At 53.6% G+C, this 25260-nt stretch overlaps 1 protein-coding gene across 4 annotated transcripts in view; it reads left to right on the top strand.

Moving 5' to 3' along the window:
- The first annotated feature begins 893 nt into the window (after positions 1-893).
- The window catches only part of UBASH3A (ubiquitin associated and SH3 domain containing A), a 39994-nt gene continuing 15627 nt past the window's right edge, over positions 894-25260 (top strand). For all 4 annotated transcript variants that reach the window (XM_015083875.3, XM_015083874.3, XM_015083873.3 and 1 more), the window contains exons 1-7: positions 894-1050; positions 2827-2880; positions 5607-5793; positions 8025-8223; positions 11685-11854; positions 12888-13096; positions 21277-21403. In XM_015083875.3, coding sequence (XP_014939361.2) covers positions 938-1050; positions 2827-2880; positions 5607-5793; positions 8025-8223; positions 11685-11854; positions 12888-13096; positions 21277-21403 — 1059 coding nt within the window. In that variant the 5' untranslated portion in view covers positions 894-937. The remainder of the gene's footprint in view (positions 1051-2826; positions 2881-5606; positions 5794-8024; positions 8224-11684; positions 11855-12887; positions 13097-21276; positions 21404-25260) is intronic.

Below are 25260 nucleotides of genomic sequence, written 5' to 3'. Positions count from 1 at the left end.
TCACACGCATAGTTTTGGGGCAAAAGAGATCACACACAAAAGCGTATACGCTCTACGGCTCTATTTATGTAAGACTCAAAAGTGGCCAAAGTTAATGTACACATGAGCACAGCAGTTACCTTCTGGGGGGGAGGGAGGAAATAACTAGGAGTCGGGGGGAGGGGTGCTGGGGGGAGGGGTGCCTCTGAGGTTCTGGGTGTGTTCCAGAGCAGATGTTGTCAACCTTGATGCTCTTGATATTTTGGGCTGGGTCCCTCTTTGCTGTGGGGTGCGCCTGCTCCGTTCCTGTCCTCGACGTGACAGATGCCAGTAGCAAACGTCCCTGCCTCCCACTGGGACCCTCAGAAGTGCCTGCAGACATTGCCAATGGTCCCCGGGGGTGGAGCCCAAATCCCCCAGGCTGAGGAGCCCCGTTTTATTGCTGGTCCTGGAGGGAGCTAGGTATGTGTGCTCACTTGCCAGGTCACTGACTTCTCCATAGGATTTGTCAACTTCTCTGCACCCACATTGAACTTCAGAAGATTCTAAAATCAAAAACAGAGTCAGTGAATAATTAAAAGAACCAAAAATGTCAGAGCCCGCAGGGACAGTAGATGGCGTGTTGTTTAACATCTCTTTTGCAGGCAAGGGGGCTCGGGGTTGCCCCGGGCCCATGGCTGGTGGCCCCAGTGGGGAACTGAGTCAGGGGCTGATCCCGCACAGGGGCTTGGCTGGACCTCTGGAACGCGAACCCCATGTGGAAACAGGGCCGGTGGACATGGCGCCCCAGCACCCTGCAGAGAGCATTCTGAAAACCAACATCTCATGTAAACAGGATATTAGCTTTTGTCAGAGAGATCAAAACGGGCTTGAGGTTTTTCTTCACACCCTCAGCCTTGCCTGCGTGTGTCTCTCTCTCTGGCTTTATCTATTCATTTCTGTCCACAGGCAGGAAGAGATGGCAGCCGGGGAGACTCAGCTCTACGCCAAGGTCTCTAACAAGCTCAAGGTCCGCAGCCCGTCCTTGCTGCTGGAGCCCCTTCTGGGAATGGGCTTCCCGGTACACACCGCGTGAGTACTGTCCTGCTGGCCGCTGGACGTGCGTTCCCGGCCCACTGATGCTTCTGCCCCCACCACAGAACTGCAGGCAGCTCAGAGCACTTACTTCCTGCCCGAGGGGTGCGCTTTGCCGAGCGAGATACGCTCTCGAAATACAGCCCTTCTCTGCTTTTTATAAATGACATACTCTTTGCCCTTTGGTCAAACTGTGCTGGCTGGCTGGTGGAGGGACCCTAAAAGTTGTGAAAGTTGGAAGCCGCGTGTTATGGGGACACCCCCATTTCTCAGGGTTTGGAGGGGCTTGGGCAGCCTCTTTGTGGTTCAGGGACCGAGACGACCCTGGGAGGCATTTCAGACTCCAGGCCGAAGGGAGCGGTGGAGGGCACCACCACCTAGGAAATATTTCTAAGTGGTGCGGGGGAACCAGTCACCCGTAGGCAAGATCTCTTCAATGTCTGCTGGTGAAAATAGGTGGTTAAGAAACTACCGGAACAGTGTTGATCGATCCTGCTTACCCAAGGAGGAGGTCCCCGTACAGAAAATGTTCATCGTAGGATCCACCCTGTCAGAGACAAAGTCCCCAGAAGCCATGAGCTATGGTTGGCACATGGGATACTGATTTTTCAGACTTATTCACTCCTTGGACTGGGGACCAAGGTTTCCTGAAACGTTATAACAAAGCCCTGAGCAAACTAGCTGCCATCACTTTGAAGTTTCACCCTTTTCTTTTTCTTCTTTAATAAAATTTTTTTAATGTTTACTTATTTTTGAGAGACAGAGCATGAGCGGGGGAGGGGCAGAGAGAGAGAGAGAGAGAGAGAGAGTGAGAGAGACAGAATATGAAGCAGGCTCCAGGCCCCGAGCTGCCATCACGGAGCCCGACGCAGGGCTTGAACCCACAGACTGCAAGATCATGACCTGAGCCGAAATCGGACGCTTAACCAATGGAGCCAGCCAGGCGCCCCAAACTTCACCCTTTTCTTTTCTAATCCAAACCAGAACTTGGTCGCTTTATGTTGATAATAAACTGGGGGCCTTTGAAATGGGCAGCGGAGCCGTGTGCCAGGCCCCGCGCCGGGCACCTTCCCCCGGGTGCAGCCAGGGATACCGAAGCCAGAGAACACAGGCGGTGGAGGGGTGGGGCCCTATTCTTGGCACCTCTGAAGCCCACCCTTTATGATGTTCTCGAAGCTGGACTCATGCTCAGAATGCCTCGTGATTTAAACCAATGTCATCCTTGTCGGTATTCACCAAAGAGCAGCTCTGAGCAGCGTCACGTGGGTCCGCTGATCAACTCCAGCTGTCTCCAGGCTGGATTCCTGAGTGAGTTACCTTAGCCTCCTTCCATCCTGTCCAAGTTGGCCCCGTTCAGTTACCCCAGTGTCTGTACGTCCTGGGTTATAATGATGAGTGGGACAGGGCTGGGCCTCAGGGACCCTGCAGGCCGGTAGAGGAGGCAAACAGACACAAGCTCATAGACGAGGCAGGTGACCCTATGTGGGCAGGCTGGGGGTGGGGGGCGCTCGGGGAAGGTTTCCTGGAGGTGGGAGCCCCCGAAGGAAAACGGGCAGGGGGGTGTGAGCAGGTCCGCGTTTTCAGAAATCACGACGAGGCTGCACGGAGGCCTGGTCAGGGCATCCGGCTTCAAAGTCTAAGCAGTGCAGGCCCTCGTGGGGCCCCCAGCCCGGGCCCCATGTGCCTCAGTGCTAGCCCTGCCTCTCCCGTGCCCCCCACCCCAAAGAAGGGAAGGCAAAGTCTGAATGCTCCTCCCGGTCTGCTCTCCTGTAGGCTGAAGGCTCTGGCGGCCACTGGAAGGAAGACGGCGGAAGAGGCGTCAGACTGGTGAGTGCGGCTGCCTCCACGGGTGTGCAGGGTGTTTGGCTTGAGCTGCTCGGGCCTCGAGAGCTCCCCGGGGTGGGCGTGGGAGGGCCCCATACACCCTGGGCAGGCACCCTGCCCACCCAGCACCCGGGGAAAGGAATAAAGAGCCCGCATCTCAAACGGAAAACAGGGGCACCTGGGTGGCTCAGTAGATGAAGCGTCCAACTGCGGCTCAGGTCGTGATCTCACGGTTCGTGAGTCCGAAGCCCTTGTCGAGTTCTGCTCTCAGTGTAGAGCCCGCTTTGGATCCTGTGGCCCCCTCTCTCTGCCCCCCTCTGCCCACTCCCTCGCTCACGTGTGTACTCTCTCTGTCTCTCTCTCAAAAATACACATTAAAAGAAAGGAAAACAAAGTAGAGAGATTGAACTTTGAACAAGCCTTTCTTCACTTAAAAATCTGAGTTTATCCACATGTGACTGTCAAAGAAGGAAGAAACCCACGCGATTTGTTGAGTAAATAGGGAAGAGCTATTTCTTCCGACATAAAATACAGGCCACCACTCTCTCAGGCTCCCCCTGATGGGGAGAGAATTTACTGGTGGCCCCGAATGGCGCCTAAGGCATTGGCACGTTGCACCTTAAGGGGGCGGGTGGGGGGGGGGGGGAGTGTGGAGCTCAGGATGCCAGGAGGTTCTGCCACAAACCAGCTACGCGACTGTGCAGGCCGCCCACTGTCGCGGGCCTCCGCTTTCTGCTCTGGGATCACAGGTCCTCTTAACCCCCAGTCCCGCCTGAATGTGCCATGATGCCATCATTCTGTCCTGAGGCAAGAAGTCCCCTCATGCGCTGCTCTGGAAAACCACAGCGAAAATCAAACACTGAAAACCGGGTCTCACCCAGCTGCGGTGCCCGCCCCGGAGCAGGATGGCAAATACGGACAGTGGGCCTCTGAGGGGCCAGTGTGTCCTCAGCGGGGACCTCCTTCTTCCCCCAGAACCTCTAGGCCAAGGACAAAACATGCAACCCGTCTACCAGGCAAAGGGAAACACCCAGAAGCCTCTGGGTGAGGCTACCTCTAAAGTCAGTCGCCAAATTTGAATTTCAGATGAAACCCACGGTTTCAAGGGCCACGGTTCCTTCCCCCTGGTTATAACAGGTCAGCCAGACCACGAGTCCCACCGAGGCCCAGGGAGGCAGTGGGGTCCCCTAGGCTCAACCAGGAGTGGGCCGACCTTACCGAATCAGGGGAGCGCAAATTCAGATGCCGTTAAAAACAGAGGGCAGCTTCAAGCGTCCACGCGCGGTCTCTCACGGTCCCGGTGGCAATCGCAGCCGACCGCCCGGTTCCACGTCCAAGTACATGCCGTGGAAACACACAAAGGGCCTAAAAAAACACGGGCCAAGATCTTGATTACAGCGCCATGACATTTTTCAAAGAGAAACCAGTTTAAGTGTCCAGCAGCGGAACGGATGAGTGAAATATCACCCGCGAGTGTGACGGGCACCCACAGCCCTTTGAAGGGTCACTCGGACCTACTTAACCAGATGCCTCCATGCCAGTGTGGATAAAGCACAAAAACGGGGTCGACGGAGAAAATGTAAACTGTAGAATAATTTAAGCCGCAGCTTGTGATTTACGCAAAACACACACGAGTGTTATCCATGGATTTGTTACTTGGGTTTCTAGGAGGAAAAAGCGAAGTGACAATAGAGGACACGTGTGCGCAGGGGGAAGGGGGTCAGGATAAAGGGTCAGAGCGCCCCCTGTTGGTATTTGTTTTTACTCTTAAGGAGATTATATCTGTGCGAAACTAGTGTTTCCTCGAGGGGCGGCACACTGCCCGCTAAACTTACTTTCACATCCCGGGCACGTCTCTGAGTCATTAGAAAGTCGTCAAAACTGTGGATCCTGATGAATACCTGGTAAATACACTCCTCGTCCTTTATCTCATGTTTCCTAACCGGGACCCGTAACCGTACAATAAAATATGCGTGCAGTTTTAGGTATACCGTCTGCTTCCTGCTTTGGAGAAATTTCTGGAAGCAGAAATGTTAATGGAATTGTAGAATCGTCGGATGAAATGGGTATTTTAAGGCTCTTGGTGCGTCCTGGCAATTTGCTCACATACACTCAAATTTGCGCAAATTCGCTGCCCCTTTGACACCACTGGGCGTAACTTTTATCCTTTCAAAGGCATTTTGTTAGTTTGACAGATGAGCAAAATAGCACCTTGGGGTTGTCCCCATTCTTGTTTTTGTTGTTAGTGAGAATGAACTTGAATTTGGGGTTGTAGGTCATGTCTCCTTGTCCTTAAAATAAGCTTCTGAATGCAAAGAAAATATGTAAGAGCCACCTAAATTTCATCTATTTTTTTTCTGTAGTTTTAACTTTTACACTCAATTTGAAGTCTGCTACAATTAAAATGTGAAGTTTTTCTGCAAATTGTTCTCAACACTAAGGGGGTGGCTGGGTCCCAAAGATTGCTTGAAGAGGTGCTGAGGTCTCCCGTCACCTTCTCTCATTTTCTCGGCCTCTGGCCTGGGAGTCAGATTAACGCGGGTCCGAGACTCGGGCGGCCCCTGAGCTGCTCCGCGGCCTGGGCCCGCTGGGTCCCGCCCGAGAGGGGCTGGGGGTGCAGCGTGGGTGCTGGACGTGCTCGGCACGGCCTGTTCCTCCGAGTTGCTGCCCTCCGTGGGGAAGGGTCCTTTCGTCCTGGCTTCAGGTGACAGCACGGTTCTCTGTTACAGGCTACGTTGTCATCGCAACGACCCTTCTCTGGACGATCCCATCCCCCAGGAGTATGCCCTGTTCCTCTGCCCCACGGGGTCCCTGTTGGAACAACTTCAAGAGTTCTGGAGAGAGAGCAAGCGTCAGTGCACGAAGAACCGAGCTCATGAGATCTTCCCGCACATAACGCTCTGTGACTTCTTCACGGTGAGTCGGCCCCAACACGCCTTTAATGCTCATTACCAGGCCGCTGAAGCCACTTCCCTGAGATAACTAAGCGATGTTGGATACAACTGAGGGCAGCCACGTGATCTACTTCCCACGACTGTAGTATCAGCCGTCCTCTTCGTGTGGGACACCCTTTACTTTCCTCCTCAGCCTCATCCGGTCAACTCCTACGCATTCCGCAAAACCCCACTCACTTATCCCCTCCCTCTGTTAAGTCTCGCCCAGCTCCCCGGGCAAAAGGGGCTGCTGCCCTTTGTGCTCCCGTCATCTTTTGGCGTGTATCTCTCGTGGCACTGTCCATGTGGTGTGACCATGTGTCCGGTGCAGCCCTGCAGCCCCCACGAGGCTGAATCGCCACAAGGTGGACGCCTCACTCACCTTTGTGGCCCGAGACCAGCACGGTGCCTCAGAGCGGGTGTCGTGGAAATGTGTGACGGATGAACTAAAGAACGGTCGCTGCTGGCCCTTGCAAGTGCGGAACCGTTCCCTGCTTCTGTGGGGACCGGCCCTGATTTAGAATATGGCCCAACACGCAGCTTCACAGGGGTCCTGGAAAGGGGAGAAGGACCTGGGCCACTCAGGAGAGAAGCGGAAGGCGGGCATGAGAGAGAGGGAGGGGCCGACAGCCACTTCCTGTGTGGCTCCACACCAGACAAACCCGGAGAGGACGCCCTAGCCGGCCACCTCTGCCATCGGCAAGCTCTAAGGGGCCCACTCATTTCAGGGGCCCCGCCAGGGCCCAAGGAGCGCTCTGTGCCAGGCTCCACGGCGTGCACGGGAAGGGGGCTACGAGCCTCCGCCGGGAATGTTTCCAGCAGATTCCCCGGGAGCCTTTGACAGTCACCCCGGTTTGCCAGGGGCTGAGGGGAGGGTCTCCCAAGGCACAGAACCTTCAGTGCTAAAACCAGAAAAGTCCCGGGCACACTGGGGCGCGTGGGTCACCCTACTTTGCCGGCAACGGCGTTTGTGATGGTCAAGCTGTTTTCCAGCTTGTCCTTAGGAGCTCGTCAGGGAAAGGAAGCAGCCAGAGACTGTGATGAAAATAACCCTCGAATGGGCCATGCTTCATCACTCCAGCGAGGGGGCCACCTGGGCCTTTAGGTCCTCTTCCCACGTCCATGTCCAGACACACACACACACACACACACACACACACACACACACACACCTCCCTTCTCCTGCATTAGCCGCCCCACCAACCCCCAGCCCCGTCCCACCCTGCCTGGCTGGCTGAGCAGCCGTTCCGGCAAAAGAGTGACAGGGAAATGCAGCCTCTGCTTTTGACGCTGTGAAAGGAAAACGTCCAGCCTCCATGGGCGGGTGTCCATTGCGGCTCTGTTCATACACGACCCGGTGCCCCCAGACTACTGACCTGAGACCGAGAGACACGCTGTGGACAGACAGTCATTTATTCAGGGTTATACCATCCGTGCGTCAGGCGCTTTCCCAGGACTCGCGAGGGCCACAAAGACGCAACACACAGGGACGAGTTTAGCGAGCCGCTGGTCAGGGGGGACGTGAAAATGCATCTTAAAACTACAATGCAGCTGATTCGTACAAGAATGAAAGGTGCTGTGGGAAATTCGGGGGGAGCCAGTGCCGGGAAGCACAGGGCTGGGCTAACTTCCTGCTTGGGGGGGTGGGGGAGGGTCTGCGTCTCACCATGGTCTCACTGTGGTCTCACCGCGGTCCCACGTGGCCACGTGAGTCTTCCACATGGAGGAAGGTCTTCAAGCCCAGGAGGCGCTCGGGCAGCGCTGAGCCCAGGAACCAGGAGTGGGGAAGGGCGGTGAGGGTCCGGCCGGTGCCCGCAGCCTGGCACTCAGGCTGAGCAGGGGGCCCGGAGCCGTGCATGCACCGTGGCTGCCTCTGAGTCTAGGAGAAGCCTCCAGAAGTCCGAACAGCTGAGCACAGCTGTGGGTTGAGTCAACATGACACAGAGGGACGAGAGGTAAGTCAGGGTGACAGGTGTTTCCGACCTGGACCCTTAGAGGACATTCCATTCCAAAAGGAATCTTACCTGGAATCTCTAAGAAACCGAGGCAGGGTGCAGAACAAATCCATAGCCCCAGACGCGGGGGCGAGAGAATCATGTTCCAGCACTGTGGCCACAAATAGGCTCGCGGGGCTGCCTGATCCGAATCAACTAAGCTAATAGCTGCCCTTCTGACGAGAGGCGAGAAAGCACATCCTTGTCTCTTCTCCCTTAGTGCGAGGACCACAAAGTGGAGTGTCTGTACGAGGCTCTAAAGAGAGCTGGGGACAGGATCCGGGGTTCCTTCCCCTTGGTCGTCCCTCTGGCTCTGCATTCTTCCATCAGCTACCTGGGCTTCTTCGTGAGCGACAGCCCTGCAGACGTCATCCGAGAATTCGCCACGACGTTCGCCATGGAAGTGGCTGTCTTGGCAGGTAGGCAGCCCTGGCCAGTTGCACACGAAGGGCGCGGTTGACGGGGACTGACTGCTCTGTGTCCGGGGCCATGCTCTGCTCCTCAGGTGCCGTGGGCCGGCCTCGGGGGGAGAGGGCTGCGGGCTGCGGGCTGTGGGCTGTGGGCTGCTCCTTGCTGCCACTGGCTGGGCTGGGCTCAGGGGACGCAGGCGCCCTGGCCCAGGACGTTTCCATTGCCACCCCTCCCTTTTCGGCCAGCTCCTCCAACATGGCCTTGCTCTGGGGCTGAACAGCTTAGCCGGAGCTAAATCTAATGAGCCAGGATGTCCTTCAGAAGGAAAGCAGACTCTGAAAGCAGAGGCCACCTTTTCTCCAAGTGGGAATACCTTTGTCTGCATCGATACGGGTTTTCAGAACAGTGGGTGCGCTCCAGCTGCCTGGAAACCTGTCCCAGGAGGAGACCTCGAGTGGTCACGTGATGACAGTGGATTACAGGCTGGTTCCCACGCGGGGACGTCCGAGGCTCCCCAGCCCCTTGCCCGCCTTGGGCAGATGCCCTCCCGGGGTCAGTGCTGTGTGTAAAACACAAGTCCTAGTTGGTTTTTGTTGATGTTTTAGGGAAGACCGTAGTCTTTTCTCCATGGCCTCTCGGGGAAGGATCGTCGAGATTCACTTTGAGAATCTTTGAGCCTCCCTTCTTCCCCAACCCCTGCGCTGGTCTGGAGACAGGATCCGGCTGGGGTTCACGGGAGGGACTCTGGACTTGACCTCAGAAGACGAGCGTCTCTCCCTCGTCTCTGGTTAGCGCTGGGCCTTCGTCAAGTCACACCAGCCCCAGAAGTCGCTCTTTCTCTGCAAATCGGCGAGGACTCTGGCCCTTCAAACAACGCAGCCTGTTTCTGTGGAGTTTCCCCCTCGGTCCTGGCACACAGAAGTGCAGTGTTGTGGTGACTCCCGGCACCCTGGTGGAGAGACACCGCCCTACCCCTCCGCAGGTGTCGAGGCCCCTTCTGATCTGGCCACGCCAGGAGGTCACTGAATCCCGGATTTCCACTTGGAGGCTGGCCTCTGGGCTCCGGGGTCCTATTTGCTGGACGATTAGCAGCTTACCCCGCGGCTCTGTGGATTGGCGTCCTTTATAGAAACAAGAGTCAGGTGACGGCTCTTTAGTCTCCTTGCGGCCAAAAGGACTAGGTGGTCTCGTCCTGCCCTGCCCCGTCAGCCCCTCGCCTCAAGGCACACAGGGCACCTCCCTTACGCACTGCATCCCCCAGTTGGGTCTCACTGGCCCCATTTTAAAAATGAAGAGACCAAGCCGGCGAAGGGGAACATTCCTGTCCAAGGCCATTGGCGCGGGGGAATCGTGTCCCCTAAAATTCCTGTCCACCCTGAACCTTAGAAACAGGCTTTATTTGGAAACAGGGGCTCTGCAGACACAATTAGTTAAAATGAAGCCAGACTGGAAGCCAGACTGGAGGGTGGGGTCTAAATTCAGCGACTGGTGGTCCTATGAGAGAGGAGAGAACACAGAGACACAGGGGTGGAGGCCATGGGGAGGACACAGGGACGCAAGGATGCGGCCACACGCCAGGGACCACCCGGAGCCCCAGGAGCTGGGTGCAGCAGGGAGGGGCCTCCCCAGAGCCTTCAGAGGGGGCGCAGCCCTGCGGACGCCTGCAGACTTCTGGCCTCCAGACTTCTGGCCTCCAGACTGCGAGAGAGCACCTTTGTGTGGTTTTAAGCTCCCCAGTTTGTGGCCATTTGTGACCACAGCCCTCGGAAAGCAACAGGGTCCCCTAAGCGGGGGTCAGAGCAAGAACCTCAGTCCAGCTCCGTCTTGCTCAGCCCCACCCGGGTTCAGGCTGACCGGCCCTGGGCTCTGCCAGGGAGGCTCCGACCCCACGGCTCTCGCCCTGCCCTCCACGCCTGTGCCCTGACCTGACCCCAAAGGGCTGGGAGGGGCCGGCCAGCTTCAGTGCGTCCCCATCAGGGCATCTGTGTCTGTCCCCAGAGACACGCCCCCAGAGTCAGGGGCTGGGGAGAGCGGACAAGACAAGGGCCCACGCAGAAGCCACGTGTGGTTCACGGATGACAACCGGCATGGATCTTTCCCGGGCCACACTGACTCACGTGGCCAGGTGGTCCTCCGCCCACGGCCGAAACACCCAAAAAAATAATTTCCCCGCCACCCACACGTGCTCTCAATTCATGCTTCTTGCCTCGGCGGTTTCTTGTTTGCCGCTGAAGTCTCATGTAGCGGATGGGAGACATCACTGGGCCACCAGGTCTGGGCCCAGGAAGCAAGTGCAACATCCGGGCCACGTTCCAGGGGAGAACGGGGCCTGTCTGTTGGTATGTGTTGCCCGGGGGAGAGGTGGCCGGTAACCAGCAGTTACGAAAAGACTCCCAGAGATGTGAATCAAGAGACGGGTTTCAGCGCCACCCCAGCAGGTGGCCCTCACCGTCCTCAAGCCACTGCTGTGCAAACGCAAGCTCTTCCCAAGGTCGCCCCACCAGGAGAGGAGGGTGGCTCTAAAGCCAGGCCTACGTGGCGCCAAAGTCCGCGTTCCCGTCGGTCACCGCCTCCCCCAAACGCAAACTACTTTGTGGCCCAGAGGCCGTCGGATCCTGGCTGACCTCAGGGCCCTGGAATGAGGACCAGGAGGGCAGGATCCACCAGGGCAGAGGCCTCCCAAAGACACCAGGGACCGACCACTCCGAGGGCTCCCTGCTTCGCCAAAGTGAGCGAAATGTGAGAGATGCCGTCATGTTTGACACAGTTGGGTTCCCTGTGACATTTTCTTCCCGAGACTCTGCAGCAGAACCAAAACCATTGGTGCAGAGTTCAAGGCTACAAGTCCAGGCAGCTGGGTAGTGTGTGCGCCCCGGAAAATGAACGGAGAAGCTGTGACTACATCCACTTTAATCAGAGGTTCGGGCCACTGGCTTGCAAACTGATAGGCTCCAAACACCCGGGCCCGTATCTCCACCCTTCCTCCTTCCTCCTCCTTATAGGATTTGCAGTAGCCAGCTATGTCCTCTATAAGCTCAACTCTGGGGGGTCCCTGGGGGGCTCAGCCGGTTGAGCGTCCGACTTCAGCTCAGGTCACGATCTCGCGGTTCGTGAGTTCGAGCCCCGCGTCGGTCTCTGTGCTCACAGCTCGGAGCCTGGAGCCTGCTTCGGATTCTGTGTCTGCCTCTCTCTCTCTGCCCCTCCCCCGCTCATGCTCGCTTGCTCTCTCTCTCTCTCTCTCTCTCTCTCTCAAAAATGAATAGACGTTACAAAATTTTTTAAGCTGAACTCTGTGAAATGGCACAATCTGGGGGGAAGGAAGGGGCAGAGGCAGGAGGCACCAGGCAGACAGGCTTCCCATACCAGCCCTGGGCACGTAGCCGTCGTGGATGCATAGTCACCCCACACACGCAGCGCCCACGGTGGGGGTAAAAGCGCCCACCATCCTCGTGTTGACCTGGTTTCGCAGACTGCACCGTGAAGCCCTGCGCCAAGCAGCTGCACCTGACCCTGGCCCACAAGTTCTACCCCCATCACCAGAGGACGCTGGAGCAGCTGGCCAGAGCCATCCACCCAGGCCACAGCTGCCAATGGACCGCCGTGCTGTACTCCCGAGACATGCGCTTTGTGCACTACCAGGTGAGCGAACCCAGGCCGGGAGCCTCCTGGCCAGGCGGTTGAACTGGACACTCCCCAGGGGAGCCAATGGCGGCCCACCGGTAGATAGAGCACTTACCCCCAGGAGCCCTCCCCCTCTGGAGGTATTTCAGGGAAAGGAAGTCCTTCTACTATTTTTTTTAAAATCATTCCTATTTCTGCGCAAATTTAGAACTAGTATTCTTTTACGTATGACTGGCGGACACAAAAAAGTTTGGAAGAAAACCACCAGTACCATTTCTGGCAATAAAAAGTGGACTATTGCAAAAATCCATGAGTACATGGTGTTGCTTATTAATTTGCTTAAATGACGATTTCAGTGAAACCTCACGCAAGACTTCCTCCCCCGAGATGGATGGTTTAGATGGAAAGCCTGCAGTGTTCCTTTCAGACCCGTGGAAGTGGCATGGATGAATCCACCGCGTTCCGTGTTGTAGGAAAGGCTATAAATAACCTTACGCCAAGGGAGGTGGATGTGAATGTCTAATTCTGCTCTAAGGTCTTTCATGTTAGAAATAAGTAGTAATAAGAGATGATAGACATAGGTAGATAGAGAGATGAATAGATAACTGATAGATGTGGATAGATAGATGATAGGTTAGACAGGTAGATAAGATAAATGTTAGATAGATAGGTAGGTAGGTAGATAGACAATAGATACGAATAAATAAGTAGATTAGAGAGATAGGTAGATATGGATACATACGTAGAAAGATCAGATAGATAAGATAAATGGATGGATGGATGGATAGATACATAGATAGATACATAGACAGATGATAGATAGATGATAGGTAAATACCAGAATTCATTTCCAAACCTATCCAAAGAATTCTGTGCCATAGTCTGTCATCGGCTACTACCTGTCACCCGACACAAGCCTGGACAGGCCCTGGAGTCGTAGAGCACAACCGGGGAGCCTGGGGGCAAAGGGCAGATGTCATCTCTCTCGTGCTGCCATCTTTCCCAGCCCAAGTCCATGCTTGAGACATGAAAACGCTTGCGTCTTTTCCAGACCCTCAGGGCCCTATTTCAGTACAAACCCCAGAACGAGGACGAGCTGACACTAAGTCCAGGCGACTACATCTTCGTGGACCCCTCCCAGCAGGAGGAAACCAGCGAGGGCTGGGTGATTGGGACCTCCCAGCGGACCGGCTGCCGGGGCTTCCTGCCCGAGAACTACACGGAGCAAGCCAATGAGTCTGACACTTGGGTCAAGCACAGGTGAGTGCTGCCTCTAGCGGCAGCCCAAACGTCTTCTCTCTGATTAGCATCCAAGAACGTCCCTCGGAAAACAGTGGTTGCCGCGTGCTTGTAGACCATTCCATCACTGGAAAGAAAATTGCCTTCTCCATGCTGGTGACATTATCCCTGCAGGTGTACGGTAAGTATCTTGGCCAATCCATGGTTTTCTGCAAATAATGCTCAGAAAGCATGAATTGCTCTATGTGGCTTCTGAGATCGTAATCCCGAAACGACTGTAAACACTTCCGTGTTATGGACCTGACAGATTATATCAGAGAGCCTGAGCTTGGCTTTACCTAGCCTTCGGCTCAGCGTGTCAATTGTCAAGTCCGAAGGTCCATGACTAGTTTTCTACTGCTCTGTAGCAGATGATCATGAACTCCCCAGCTAAAGCAACACACGTTTATTACCTCATACTTTTCCTGCAGCAGGCATCCGGGCACGGCTTAGCTCGGGGTCTCTCAAGGCCACATTCAGGTTTCGGCCAGGGCTGGGGATTTACCTGAAGCCCAGGGTCCTCCCCCAAGCTCACGTGGTGTTGGCAGAACGCATCTCCCAGAAGCCATGGGGCTCCTGGTGGCTTCTTTGCGCTCAGCTGGAGAATCTCTTCATTTTAGCACTTTTAGCCTCGTCTGGAGAGGCTGGGGTTGCTCAGAGTCATTAGGTACCTGCTCTTTTTGTCCCATTTACTTCCCTCCATTAATCTCTTTCCTCACATGTGTTACTGTGAGCAACAAAAGGAAACCGGTGCTTGGAAATATTCTTAGCGACGCAACCAATTTCACTCAACTTGCTGCCGCTACATGGTAGGGATCCCCCTTCCTCCAGTTTCCTGGAACGTGTGACTCTCACCAGCATCCATAAGACCACGAAGAGTCTGTCCAAAGTAATTTTTTTAGCGTGTGTCTCAAAATTCTCCCCACCTCCACCCACGGCTCAGTCCCAGAGCTGCTCCCGTATTTTAGGTATTTGTCACAGCAGCACCCCACGCTTAATACCAAGTTGAGGAGCAGTTAAGGTTTAGCCAGAGAAGCAGTAATTTATATACATATCCACACATACAACAGACATGCACTTATAAAATATAGAACATTTCGTATTTAATATACAAAAAGTTATTTATTAATAATGTAATAATTTCTATTTACATCATATTATTTATGTTATAAGGTATGGCCATGTTACACACCACACACATACACACACATTTAAGGAATTGCCGTGTGTGACTGTTGGGGCTAGCTAAGCAAGGACAGGCAGGCAAGAAGGGAGGGAGGGGACCACAAACATTGGAAGCCATGACTCATGGAAGCACTTGTCTGCCTCTGACAATCGGGGAGGAAACCCCCAGGCAGGTGGGACCCAGGATATCCCCGACCCAGGATAATCTCCCTTTTCATTAATTTAAAGTCTGCCGACCGGGACTTTAATAGCATCTGCAAAATCTCTGCACAGCAGCACCCAGCTTAGTGTTTGGTTGGATAGCCAGGAAAAGGTGTGTGTATGCTTCCTGCCACAACCTAAACTTCCCCTAAAAGAGACCGTTAAATCATGAAACAATGTATTAGTGAAATAAATTAGGATATATCCGTATAAAACGATACTTGGCAGTCTTTAAAAAGGGTCACAAGAAAGTATTTTACGTGCTGATATGAAAAAAATCCAAGATAGGTTGCAGAACGCAGTGTATATTACAGAGCTATTTGTGGGGAAGGGTAAAGTAAAAAACCATTGTCTGTACATATATGTGCTTAGTATGGATTTATATGCATGCCTGTGCCTAAACACTGCCCGGAAAAGAGAATCTCTAGAAACTTCCCACAGTGGTCCCCTGGGAGTTGGGAAAGGGGCTGGGGAAGAGAAAAGGACTTGGGGAAGGGACTTCACTCTCTACCATCCATGATTTGTAAGTATTTGAACCATATATATATATGTATATATACATATATATATATATACATATATATATATGCATTACTTATTCAAAATATAAATTCATCCATTTTAAATTTGAAGAAAAGAATATAAGGACATGGGGTCAAAGAGACAATAAAGGGGGAGAAGTCAGACAAATCCAGGGCTAGGTTGCAGCCAGCATGCATGCTGTGAGATCCCTTCCCCCACCTGATGCAAAAGGGACACAGTTTCCACAGTTTCCACAGAATGGTCAACCAAGATGCGGTAGACCAGTTTGCGAGAAACACCACCGTGCGAGGGCAGACAGGGCCGTGGGTCCTGTGGGCTACCACAAAGTCATGGGCCATTGGTGCCACAAGGGACTGCAGAGATAATCCAATAGGGCCTCCTGTCCTGGAGAGTCGAGGACACTCTGGCCAAGGGAGGTGGGGAGGCTGGATGATGTCACACAATTAAGGAAGCAATTGTTTCCCTGGAGAACCAACTCCATCCACCATCCGGTCCAATGAACTGTTTAAGAAATCAGGAGATACTGGTTATACCCTAACTGACCGTCGCAGTTCCAGGAAGGGTGAGGCAGGTCCTTCACTCCCTGCTCAGGATGTGAGAGCTTCACTGCCACCAGGAAGTTGGCAAACCGAGATATTTCTAGAACTACATGGCGAAGACTCTGTAGAAGATGAGTTTTGGGCTCCTACATTTTTTGCTTCACAATTAATCCTCCAGCCCCCTGTGGCCAATGTAACCATTCTGGACTTTACCCTGACACTTCTGGGACTATTCTTCCTAAAGACACGTTTCCCTTATGAATTAATAAATACTAAGAACAATCAAAACAAAAAGAAAAATAAGTCGTAGTAGGCTCGGCGATGGGGTGTCTGACTGGCCATGTTTTGGAAGCACCCCCATCCCCTCTGGGAGCTTTCAGGACTCCCACTTGGCATGTGCAACCACTGGCCTTACAGTGCCCGAGGACAGATGTGCACGTGCACCGGGAGCAGCCCCTACCTGCCAGAGGAGACACCCTTCTCGGTATGAGGTTGCATAGGTATGTTCTACCTATGCACATCTAGGTGTGTTCATTGCTTGGCAATTGAAACATCAGTCACCCATCATCAATACACTGCCAGCCTTTTCGAAATGGTCCCAGGTGTCTTTGGATTCACTGGGCAACAAAATCGCCCCCCAAAAATCTGTCCACGGCCTTGAAGAAGGAGATCAGAGGGGACCAGCATGATACGATGAGGGAATGTCTTCCTGGTTCAGAGTGGTTTTCAATGCTCTACGTAGAAGAATGGATATAGCATAATCTAGAACAAACAGCAGAGAGGTTTTGAAGGTTAGAGCTCAGAGAACAGTTTGTCCTCTGGGCAGGGTGAGAAGATTTTCAAAACTAAAGCCACACCTGTCCAGTAATTTCCAAAGCCACAGAGCGAGTTGGTGGCAAATATCTCAGACGTAACAAAGGCACTGTCATGGGTTGAATCGTCTGCCCCAAATTTCTATGTTGAAGTCCTGGCCCCCAGCACCCCAGAACGTGACTATAGAGACGGGATCTTCACAGAGGTGATTAGGGTAGAATGAGGTCCCTAAGGTTGTCCTGACCCAATCTGACCAGTGCCCCTGTGAGAAGAGGAGATGAAGACACAGACACATGCAGAGGAACCACTGTATGAGGACACGGTGAGGACAGCATCCACACCTCCAAGACAAAGGCCTCAGGAAGAGCCGGCCCCGCCCACACCTGGATCTTGGACCTTGAACTCCAGCCCTGAGACAGTAAATGTCTGTGGTTGCAGCCACCTGGTCTGTGGCGCCTTGTTATAGCTGCCCCAGGAATCTACTATGAGGATGTGGTCCACACAACCCCACAGACTGCAGTTACGCCCTTTTTAAAAGCCACGGCGAATTTAAACCCATCTATTTTCATGGTGTAAGTTGGCCATTAAGTAGTTCTCTTAAGTTCAAGAGAAAATCCGAACTATTTAAATGTTCAGTTATTTCCTTTCTCCTCTCGTTGTAATCTTGATTATATTTCCTTTGTTGGGGGGCCCGGGTGGCTCAGTCGGTTAAGCGTCTGACTCTTGACCTCAGCTCAAGTCTTGAACTCAGGGTCGTGAGTTCAAGTCCCACGTTGGGCTCTGCCCTGGGTGTGAAGGCTACTCTGAAAAAAAACTTGCCTTTGACAGACAGGCAAAAAACAATTTGGTTTTCTCTCCGACTGTAGACTTCACAGATGTTATTTATAGATAAGGAGGCTTCGCTGTCTGTGAGGTAGAACACTAGCAGGATGTGCCATTCCCTCCCCCCCACCCCCGCCCCGGAAGAGGAAACCCACGGCGTTTCCTTTGTCAGTGGGAGACTGTGAATGGGGCCTCTGCTACGGGAGGAGGGGAGAATGTCAGCGGTCTGGACGTGGATTCCAGTGTTCTTGGTCCACTTATGGCCAACGAAAGCCTGCACCTCTCAGGAGCTGGCCACCGACACTGTGACAATACATGAGCAGAAGAAATCCATGTGACCTGGATCCCGCCAGTGGGAGTTTCCAGCACAAGGCAGGGCAACAACCCGAAAATAGAAGGTACAACTTGCAGACATTTTGAGAAGTGCACTCGCCAAATCAAAACGCCACGCAGGCACGAATGGTCCAGGGCATGAGGCGGTGTCTGTGGGAGGCCAGTGGCCAGAGCCTGGGGTGCAGGGGGCATGCTCCCGGGGAGCCCCAGAATCTGGCCCTGGTCAGGTCTCAGCATGAACTTGTGGGGGCTAGCGGTCCACGTTCGTGACTGAGGAAGAAGAATCGTGAATGTATCGCTTCCTCTTGGATTCACTTCCAGGTTTAATGAAATTGCAGGGAAAGATCCCAACGGAACCATTTGCTGGAACTCTACCGAATGGTTGAAAAGTTTATCTGGAAGACTGTACAGGAGAAGAGCTGAGAAAACTTTGAAAAATAAAAATAATGAGAAGAGATAGTTACTCTAGGATGTTAAAAACCTATTATAAACCGACGATACAGTCCTGGATTGAGGGAAAGAGAAAAACAGATCAGTGGCACAAAACAGATACCAGAGCAGGGAACCTGGCCTGTCAGGAAGTTTACAACCTGCTCGACACATCAGAAGCAGAGGAAGAAACGGGCATAAAACGAACAGTATTTTATGTGGCCTCACCGCATACACAGAACTCCATTCCCGACAAAGATGAGAATTGAACAGAAACAGAAAATCATGTCAGGTAGAATGCACTTTAAATGAATGTATTTCTGCTTTCTACACTGAAGGGAGCTTTGAAAGCATACAAGTAGTGGAAGGAGTCTTTTTTGTGTGTTTATTTTTGAGAGAGCACGAGCAGGGGAGGGGCAGAGAGAGAGGGAGACCCAGAATCCGAAGCAGGCTCCAGGCTCCGAGCTGGCGGCACAGAGCCCAATGCAGGGCTCGAACTCACGAACAGTGAGATCAGTCTGACGCTTAACTGACGGAGCCACCCAGGCGCCCCCAGAAGGAGTCTTAATCAGAGACCTAGCAGATCGGTCTTTAACACTGACTGTTAAAGGCTTAGAATTTAAGGGTTTGGGGTGTTAAGAACAATGAAGTACACTACAGTCGGAAGGTCAGGAGGAGAGCAATGCTCTTTGGAGCACAGGAATGAAGACGATGAGCCCTGATCGGTCATCCCCGTGAGCACATCACCTCCCCTTCTCTCCCTCCGTGACCACACCGGCTGCGACCCGGGTGTCTGCCCTCCGGATGATTCGTTTCTGACGTTTTCGTTTCACCAAGAGGTCACCTACCGTATTCTTCACTCTTGGCCACAGTGACAGGTGAACAGTCAGAAGAGAGGCCACCAGCTCTGGCCACCAGGCCACCCGCCCACCTGCAGCCTGGGCCCACGTGCCCTTCTCCCCCATCAGACCACACCGGGCTTTTGGAACTCTTGCCCAGGGGCCCACGGCGCCCCATACCCCATGCCCCCAGGCATCCCACGCCCTCCGAGGGCTCCGCTCCAGCATCTGCCCTTCCCAAGACTCTCCCCGCCCCGTCATTCCCACCAGCAAACAAACACGCCGCTATCCTTAAAAACAAACTCAAGCACAAGCCCTTTTTTCTTGTTTCCCTTTCTAGCTACTGCTCCTCTTCTCCACTCAGATTGTAGGTTTTTTTAATTAAATTAATTAATTAATTTCATAAGTATACTCTTTGATCCCCATCATCTATTAACCCATCCCCCACCCACCTCCCCTCTAGTGACCATCAGTTTGCTCTCTGCAGTTGAGTCTGTTTCTTGATTTGTCTCTCTCTCTCTCTCTTTTTTCCCCCTTTGCTCATTTGTTTCGTTTCCCAAATTCCACATGAGTGAGGTCATACGATATTTGGCTTTCTCTGACTGATTGATTTCACTCAGCATAATACCCTCCAGCTCCATCCACGCTGTTGCAAATGGCAAGATTTCATTCTTTTTGATGGCTGAGTAATACTCCATTGTATCTGTATACCACATCTTCTTTATCCATTCATCAGCTGGTGGACACTTGGGCTCTCTCCGTAATTTGGCTACTGCAGATAATGCTGCTATAAACATAGGGGTGCACATATCCCTTTGAATTTGTGTTTTGTGTTTGGGGGGTAAATACCCAGTAGCACAGTTACTGGATCGATGGGTAATTCTATTTTTAACTTTCCGAAGAACTTCCGTACTGTTTTCCAGAGCGGCTGCACCAGTTTGCATTCCCACCAACGGTGCACGAGGGCTCCCCTTTCTCCACATCCTCGCCAACACCTGCTGTTTCTTGGGTTGTTAATTTTAGCCAGTCTGACAGGTGTGAGGTGATAGCCCACTGTGGTGTTGATTTGCATTTGCCTGATGATGAGTGATGATGAGCATCTTCTCATGTGTCTGTTGGCCGCCTGAACGTCTTCTTTGGAGACATGTCTGTTCGTGTCTTCTGCCCATTTTTAGTTGGGTTATTTGGTTGTTGACTATAGATTATTTTTATATTTATTTTTTTTAAGTTTGTTACTTTTATTTTGAGAGAGAGAGAGCATGCACACAGGAGGGGCAAAGAGAGAAAGAGAGAGACAGAATCCCATGCAGACTCCACGCTGTCAGCACAGAGCCCGACACAGGGCTTGAGCTCACAAACCATGAGATCGTGACCCGAGCCGAAATCAAGTCAGAGGCTCAACTGACTAAGCCACCCAGGTGCCCCGACTGTAGACTATTTCAACATAGAATTTATAAACATGATTTCTCCTTTGATAAAATGAATTTCCCGTAGGGAACTTGGCCAGTTTCTTGCTCGTGGAGCAGGTAGATGCCCTTCTCTGTCCTCCTCTGGCTGCTCTCCCTGTTCCTTCCAGACACACTCACTTGGGGCACCTGCATGGCCCCTCTCATGCTGAGGAGCTCACACCACTCTATTTAGCTGTGACTTTTCCCCTCCGTCCTTCCCAGGCCACCTGGAGGCGTGCCCACCTCACAGCATCTCTCTTGGTTGGTCGGACAGGTAGCGATTTCTTCCCTGCGTCCCACCCCTTTCCTCCGTGTTTCCCTAGATCTTAATGTGTCTCTTCACTGCTTATTCATTCTTATATCCCAGCCACACCTATCTTCCCACCGTTGGCTATTTCAGAAGGTGAATCTACGAGGACGTGGTACTGGGTTGTCTGGACCACCCTACCGCACAACAGACCCGGGGGCGGAAACCACCCGCATCTATTCTGTCAGGGTCACAGGCTGCAAGTCCAGGATCAGGGTGTCGGCAGGCCTGGTTCCTCCAGAGGCCCCTCTCTTTGGCGTGTAGACGGCCACCTTCCCGGTGCTTCTTCATGGTCTTTCCTCTGTGCCAGCATCCGTGTGTTTCTCTGTACCTCCTGGTCTCTTCTTACAATATAGAATCGGGCCACACTGCTGACCACATTTTACCGTAATTACCTCTATAAAGACCCCGTTTCCAATAAAGTCACGCTCTGAGGTACTGGGGGTCAGGACTCCAAATGTCAAGGAGACACGGCTCAGCCCATAACCGGTGGCGACAGTGATGACGGACAACCAGGATTTACTCGGGATTTGTTATGCGCTGAGCACTGAGCTCCTTGAACACACCATTGTGTTGTGTCCTCGACAATGACCTTACCTGCCCATCTTGTCGTGAGCATTCCCACACACACGCGTGACCAGATGCGGGCAGGTCGCTTCCCAATGCCTTCATGACAAGAGCACCCTCGTTTCTTCCTCCACAGGACGTACACCTTCAGCCTGGCCATGGACCTGGTCTCCAGAAAGGACGGGGAAGCCAGCAGCAGGCGAAACGGAGAACCACCCCCTCCACAGACGCCGAGGGACGTTAGCAGCATCCAGGCTTTACAGGTGACAGAATTCCCTGCTTTACAAGGTGAACGAAGGGAAACCACACTTTATGTCAACTCCCCGGGAGACTCAGGCCCTCGGGTATGGCTACAGACCCCGGGGGGCAGAGGGATGGACGCCCCATAGCTGTGAGCCGGGCTGCAGGCCCCTCACCGCAGCCTGCTGGGCATTGCAAGAACACAAAGCATGTGTCTGTCATTCTGTCAGTAATGATGCCAGGACATAAGGCAGGGAAAACACAGGGACACAGCCCTACCCAGAATCCTGGACTCTAATACCAATGATCTCATCAGCAAGTTGTGTGGCCCTGAAGAAGCCACCTCCCCCAGAGCCCCAAAAGTTGGAGGTTCTGAGCTTTCAAGTCTGCACTGGGAGAGAGGATGCTGGTGCTCGGTAATCGTGAGGGCCAGAGGCCGCAGGGCCAGGCGTTGGGGCACAGCAAGGGCACGGAGGCCCTGCCACCCGCAAGGCGTACGTGCATGGGTGAAGGCTGCCCGCAGGACCTCCTCGGAGCAGGCAGCCCCTCCTCCAAAGCACACAAGTGACATGGTGTCCCCGACGCCGTCAGGGCGGTGGGCAGGCTGGCCCTCTGGTTCCTTTCCCAGGAAGCCCCAGGGGGCAGGCCAGCACGTGCAACCAGCCCTTGACCACTTCCCACTTCAGTGGGGATGCCTCTCTGACCTGAGGAGTCTCCAAAGTGGTTCCTCCACGCCCTGCCACCTGTGCCCCCACACTGCGCGAGGACTTCATCCCGGCCACCTCCAGCCAGCATGGGATATGTCAGTCCTCATTTTACAGATGGGAAGACTGAGACTTATGGAGGGGACGAAGCTTGCGGGGGCCACTCAGGCACGTAAGCGCCCCTGAACTTGGTTGTTTTGGAGGATTACGGGAAACGAGGTGCCCACCGCAGGCCAGGCCCTCAGTGCTGAGAGTCTGTTCCTGCGCAGAGAGCAGGCCTGTGCTGTCTGGCTTGTCCCTGTGTCCTCAGCACCTGGCTCAGGGCCTGGTTTGTAAGTCTCATTGGATGAATCACCGAATGACCAAATGAAGACCCTCATCGGGACTCTTGATCGAATCACCCTAAATCCAAACTCGCCCTCCTTCCCCAAGAAGCCACCAGCCCCTCAGAGGCTGCCTCCAGGCTGAGGTGGGCTTGGTCCAGATGAGAGCTGAGCACAGGACGCTGGGCACTGGGGAGGCCACAGATCGTCCCCTGTAGATGGATCTCCAGTTCCAGAGCGGCCCCGAGCAGAGCGGCCACTGGCTGGGAGCCAGAGACAGACAAAACCAGGGCTCCTTTACCCAGACTGCCCAGATTCCAGAAGGCACAGCGGAGGCGGGACTTGCCCCCCTTGGTAGGCTGCAGGAGAGAGGGCATGGACTGGGGTGGGGCTCCCTGAGGCCGGGCCCCCCTTTCCAGATGGAGGGCGGGAGAAGCTGGAACGGGAGGGTCGGCCCACAGATTGGCCTGTGTCTGAACTTGCCGCGGCTCTAAATGGGCGAAAGCCCGACAGACGTCTCCCTGCGAGCCGAATGCTCCTCACCTGGTCTGAGGTCCCCCCTCCACATGGTAAGGAGAGAATACAGTGGCATCAGCTTTGGTGAATGGACGTCAATAGGCTGAAGAATGGCCCCAAAGATATGGGGAGCTAATCCCTGGAACCTGCAAATGGTCTCTTATAAGGAGGAAGTGTCTTTGTGTATGGGGCTGAGCTAAGGGTCTTGATGGGGAGTGTCCTGGGGGGGCCTAAATCTAATCACAGCAGCCACTAGGAGGGGGAGAAACAGGGGATCTGACCCACAGGGAAGAAAAGAGCACGCAGACACACAGAGGAGGAGGCTGTGTTGAGTATCGGGACAGAGACTAAAGTGTCTCAGCCAAATCCAGGGATTGCTGGGGCCCCGGAGCTGAGAAAGCCAGGAAGGATCACCCCCTAGAGCCTCAGAGGGAGCACGGCTCTGCTGATACGGTGACTTCGGAATTCTAGCCTCCAGACTCTGAAGGAACACATGTCTTTTGCTCTCAGCCTCCAGGCGGTGATGCGTTGTTACAGCAGCAACACTTAACCTCCACCCGGGGACCTCGTGTCTAAAGAGGCGACACGGCCCTGGTATCCCCTGGGCCCCAAAAGCAAGGTCATTCCACTCCCCGTGGACCCTGCACTTTTTCTTGATACGCCTGTTGCAAAGCTCTGCATTTCAAATTTCAAATGCTCCAAATTTAAAAACCCAGGGAAGAAGATGCTCCAAACTCAAAACCCCAGCCCAAAGTGGTCAACAGTACTTGGAGACTCAGTAAGCAGACTAAGGCTGGGAGCCCTGTGTGTCCTGCAATCTGCCTGCAGGCAGGGGGCAGGGATGAGACATTTTAATGTTCATCCTCCTGGGGAAAGGCATCCTGGTGGAAATAGGCATCAACCATACTTCACAAGTGGAAGACAAGACCAACTTCCCTTTGGTGCTCTACCCGAGAAGGTGGGTGTTTGCCTCCAGAACCAAACGTCTGCACCCTGTATTAAGAGACCATCATAATATTGGCTTTGCTTTGACCATATGTCCACTTTGGAGCATGGGCCCCGAGGCCCTGAGAACCTGTGCATGGAGACTTGGAATGTTCCACGGGCTCACAAGCAACACATTTCATGCACACATCAGAAGGCAGCCAAACTGGCCAGGAATGGCCAGCGGGTTAAGCCGCTGGAGACTGTGCATGGCTGTGGACTTCACGAGGGACGAGGGTCTGGCAGGAGCTGTCCGTGGTACTGGCCCCAAGAACACCATGAGGCACGTGGTGTTTGCCCGCCACCTCCTTCTCAGCACGTCCCAACACATGGTGCCACTTGACCCTGCCGACAAACTCAGAGAAGTGCTGAGAAAGGAGGCAGCTGGTGCAGACCCTCCAGGCTCCACTCTGTTTGAAGAATCAAATCTGAAAGGGAACGGCCAGTAGCATTGCCTGGGGTACAGATGTGTCGTCTCTCCAGGGTGCTGGGTGTCCAAGGGATCTGCGTTTTCCATTCTAGCATTTGGGAGAAATCAGAGGGGGCCTGGGGATTGGTGATGGGGCTCCATGCTGAGGAGGGCCATGTCTCGCCACCTCCCTTCCTTACTCCACTCTGCAGCAAAAACACACAATATCAGCTCCTTCCTTCTCACCTCTAAGCCCAGCCTCAAACTGCTATGAGGCCAAAGATGGGAAGCAGGAGGAAAGGGTCCATCTGGGGAAAAGGAACTGGGCAAAGACAAGCTGACCACCAGCTACAGCTGCCTGCCCAGTGCCCTTCTCATTCTGACCATCCCTGGTGAGCTTGGCCAGTCCATCCTGGTGACTTTGGCCCATTCATCCCCAGTGACCTTGGCCCACCATCCCCGGTGACCTTGGCTCCAGGCATGACCAAGTTCCATGTCCTACCTGAAGTCCCCCCAGCCCTCCTGCTGTGGTAGGACTTGCCACCTCTGCCTCTCATCTTCTTCTATGACTCATCTTTCTATGTTTTTCCCTTGGTCCCAATGAGATCCAAGGTCCCTAGGTGGGGAATCTGTGAACTGAAGCTTGTGTCCTAGTCTCTGACATGCATGCTCCCAGTATGCTAGGCCCCAGGGATGCTGACAGCAGTATCTACATGCAGAGAAAATACACAGTGTCTATTATATGATAATATACATGTATAGATATAGATAATGTCCTAAGAAGTCACTATGGAGCGATACTCTTGTCTGAATGTTTGCGTCCCCCCAAAATTTGTATGTTGAAATCCTAACTGCCAATGTACTAGCATTAGAAGGTGGGGCCTCTGGGACTCGATTAGGTGAGGGGAGGTGGGGCCTTCATGATGGGATTAGTGCCCTTATAC

This window comes from Acinonyx jubatus, chromosome C2 (assembly GCF_027475565.1).
Source record: "Acinonyx jubatus isolate Ajub_Pintada_27869175 chromosome C2, VMU_Ajub_asm_v1.0, whole genome shotgun sequence".
NCBI lineage: Eukaryota > Metazoa > Chordata > Mammalia > Carnivora > Felidae > Acinonyx > Acinonyx jubatus.
Note: the sequence above shows the minus strand (reverse complement) of the source record. Positions and strands in the feature narration are given on the sequence as shown.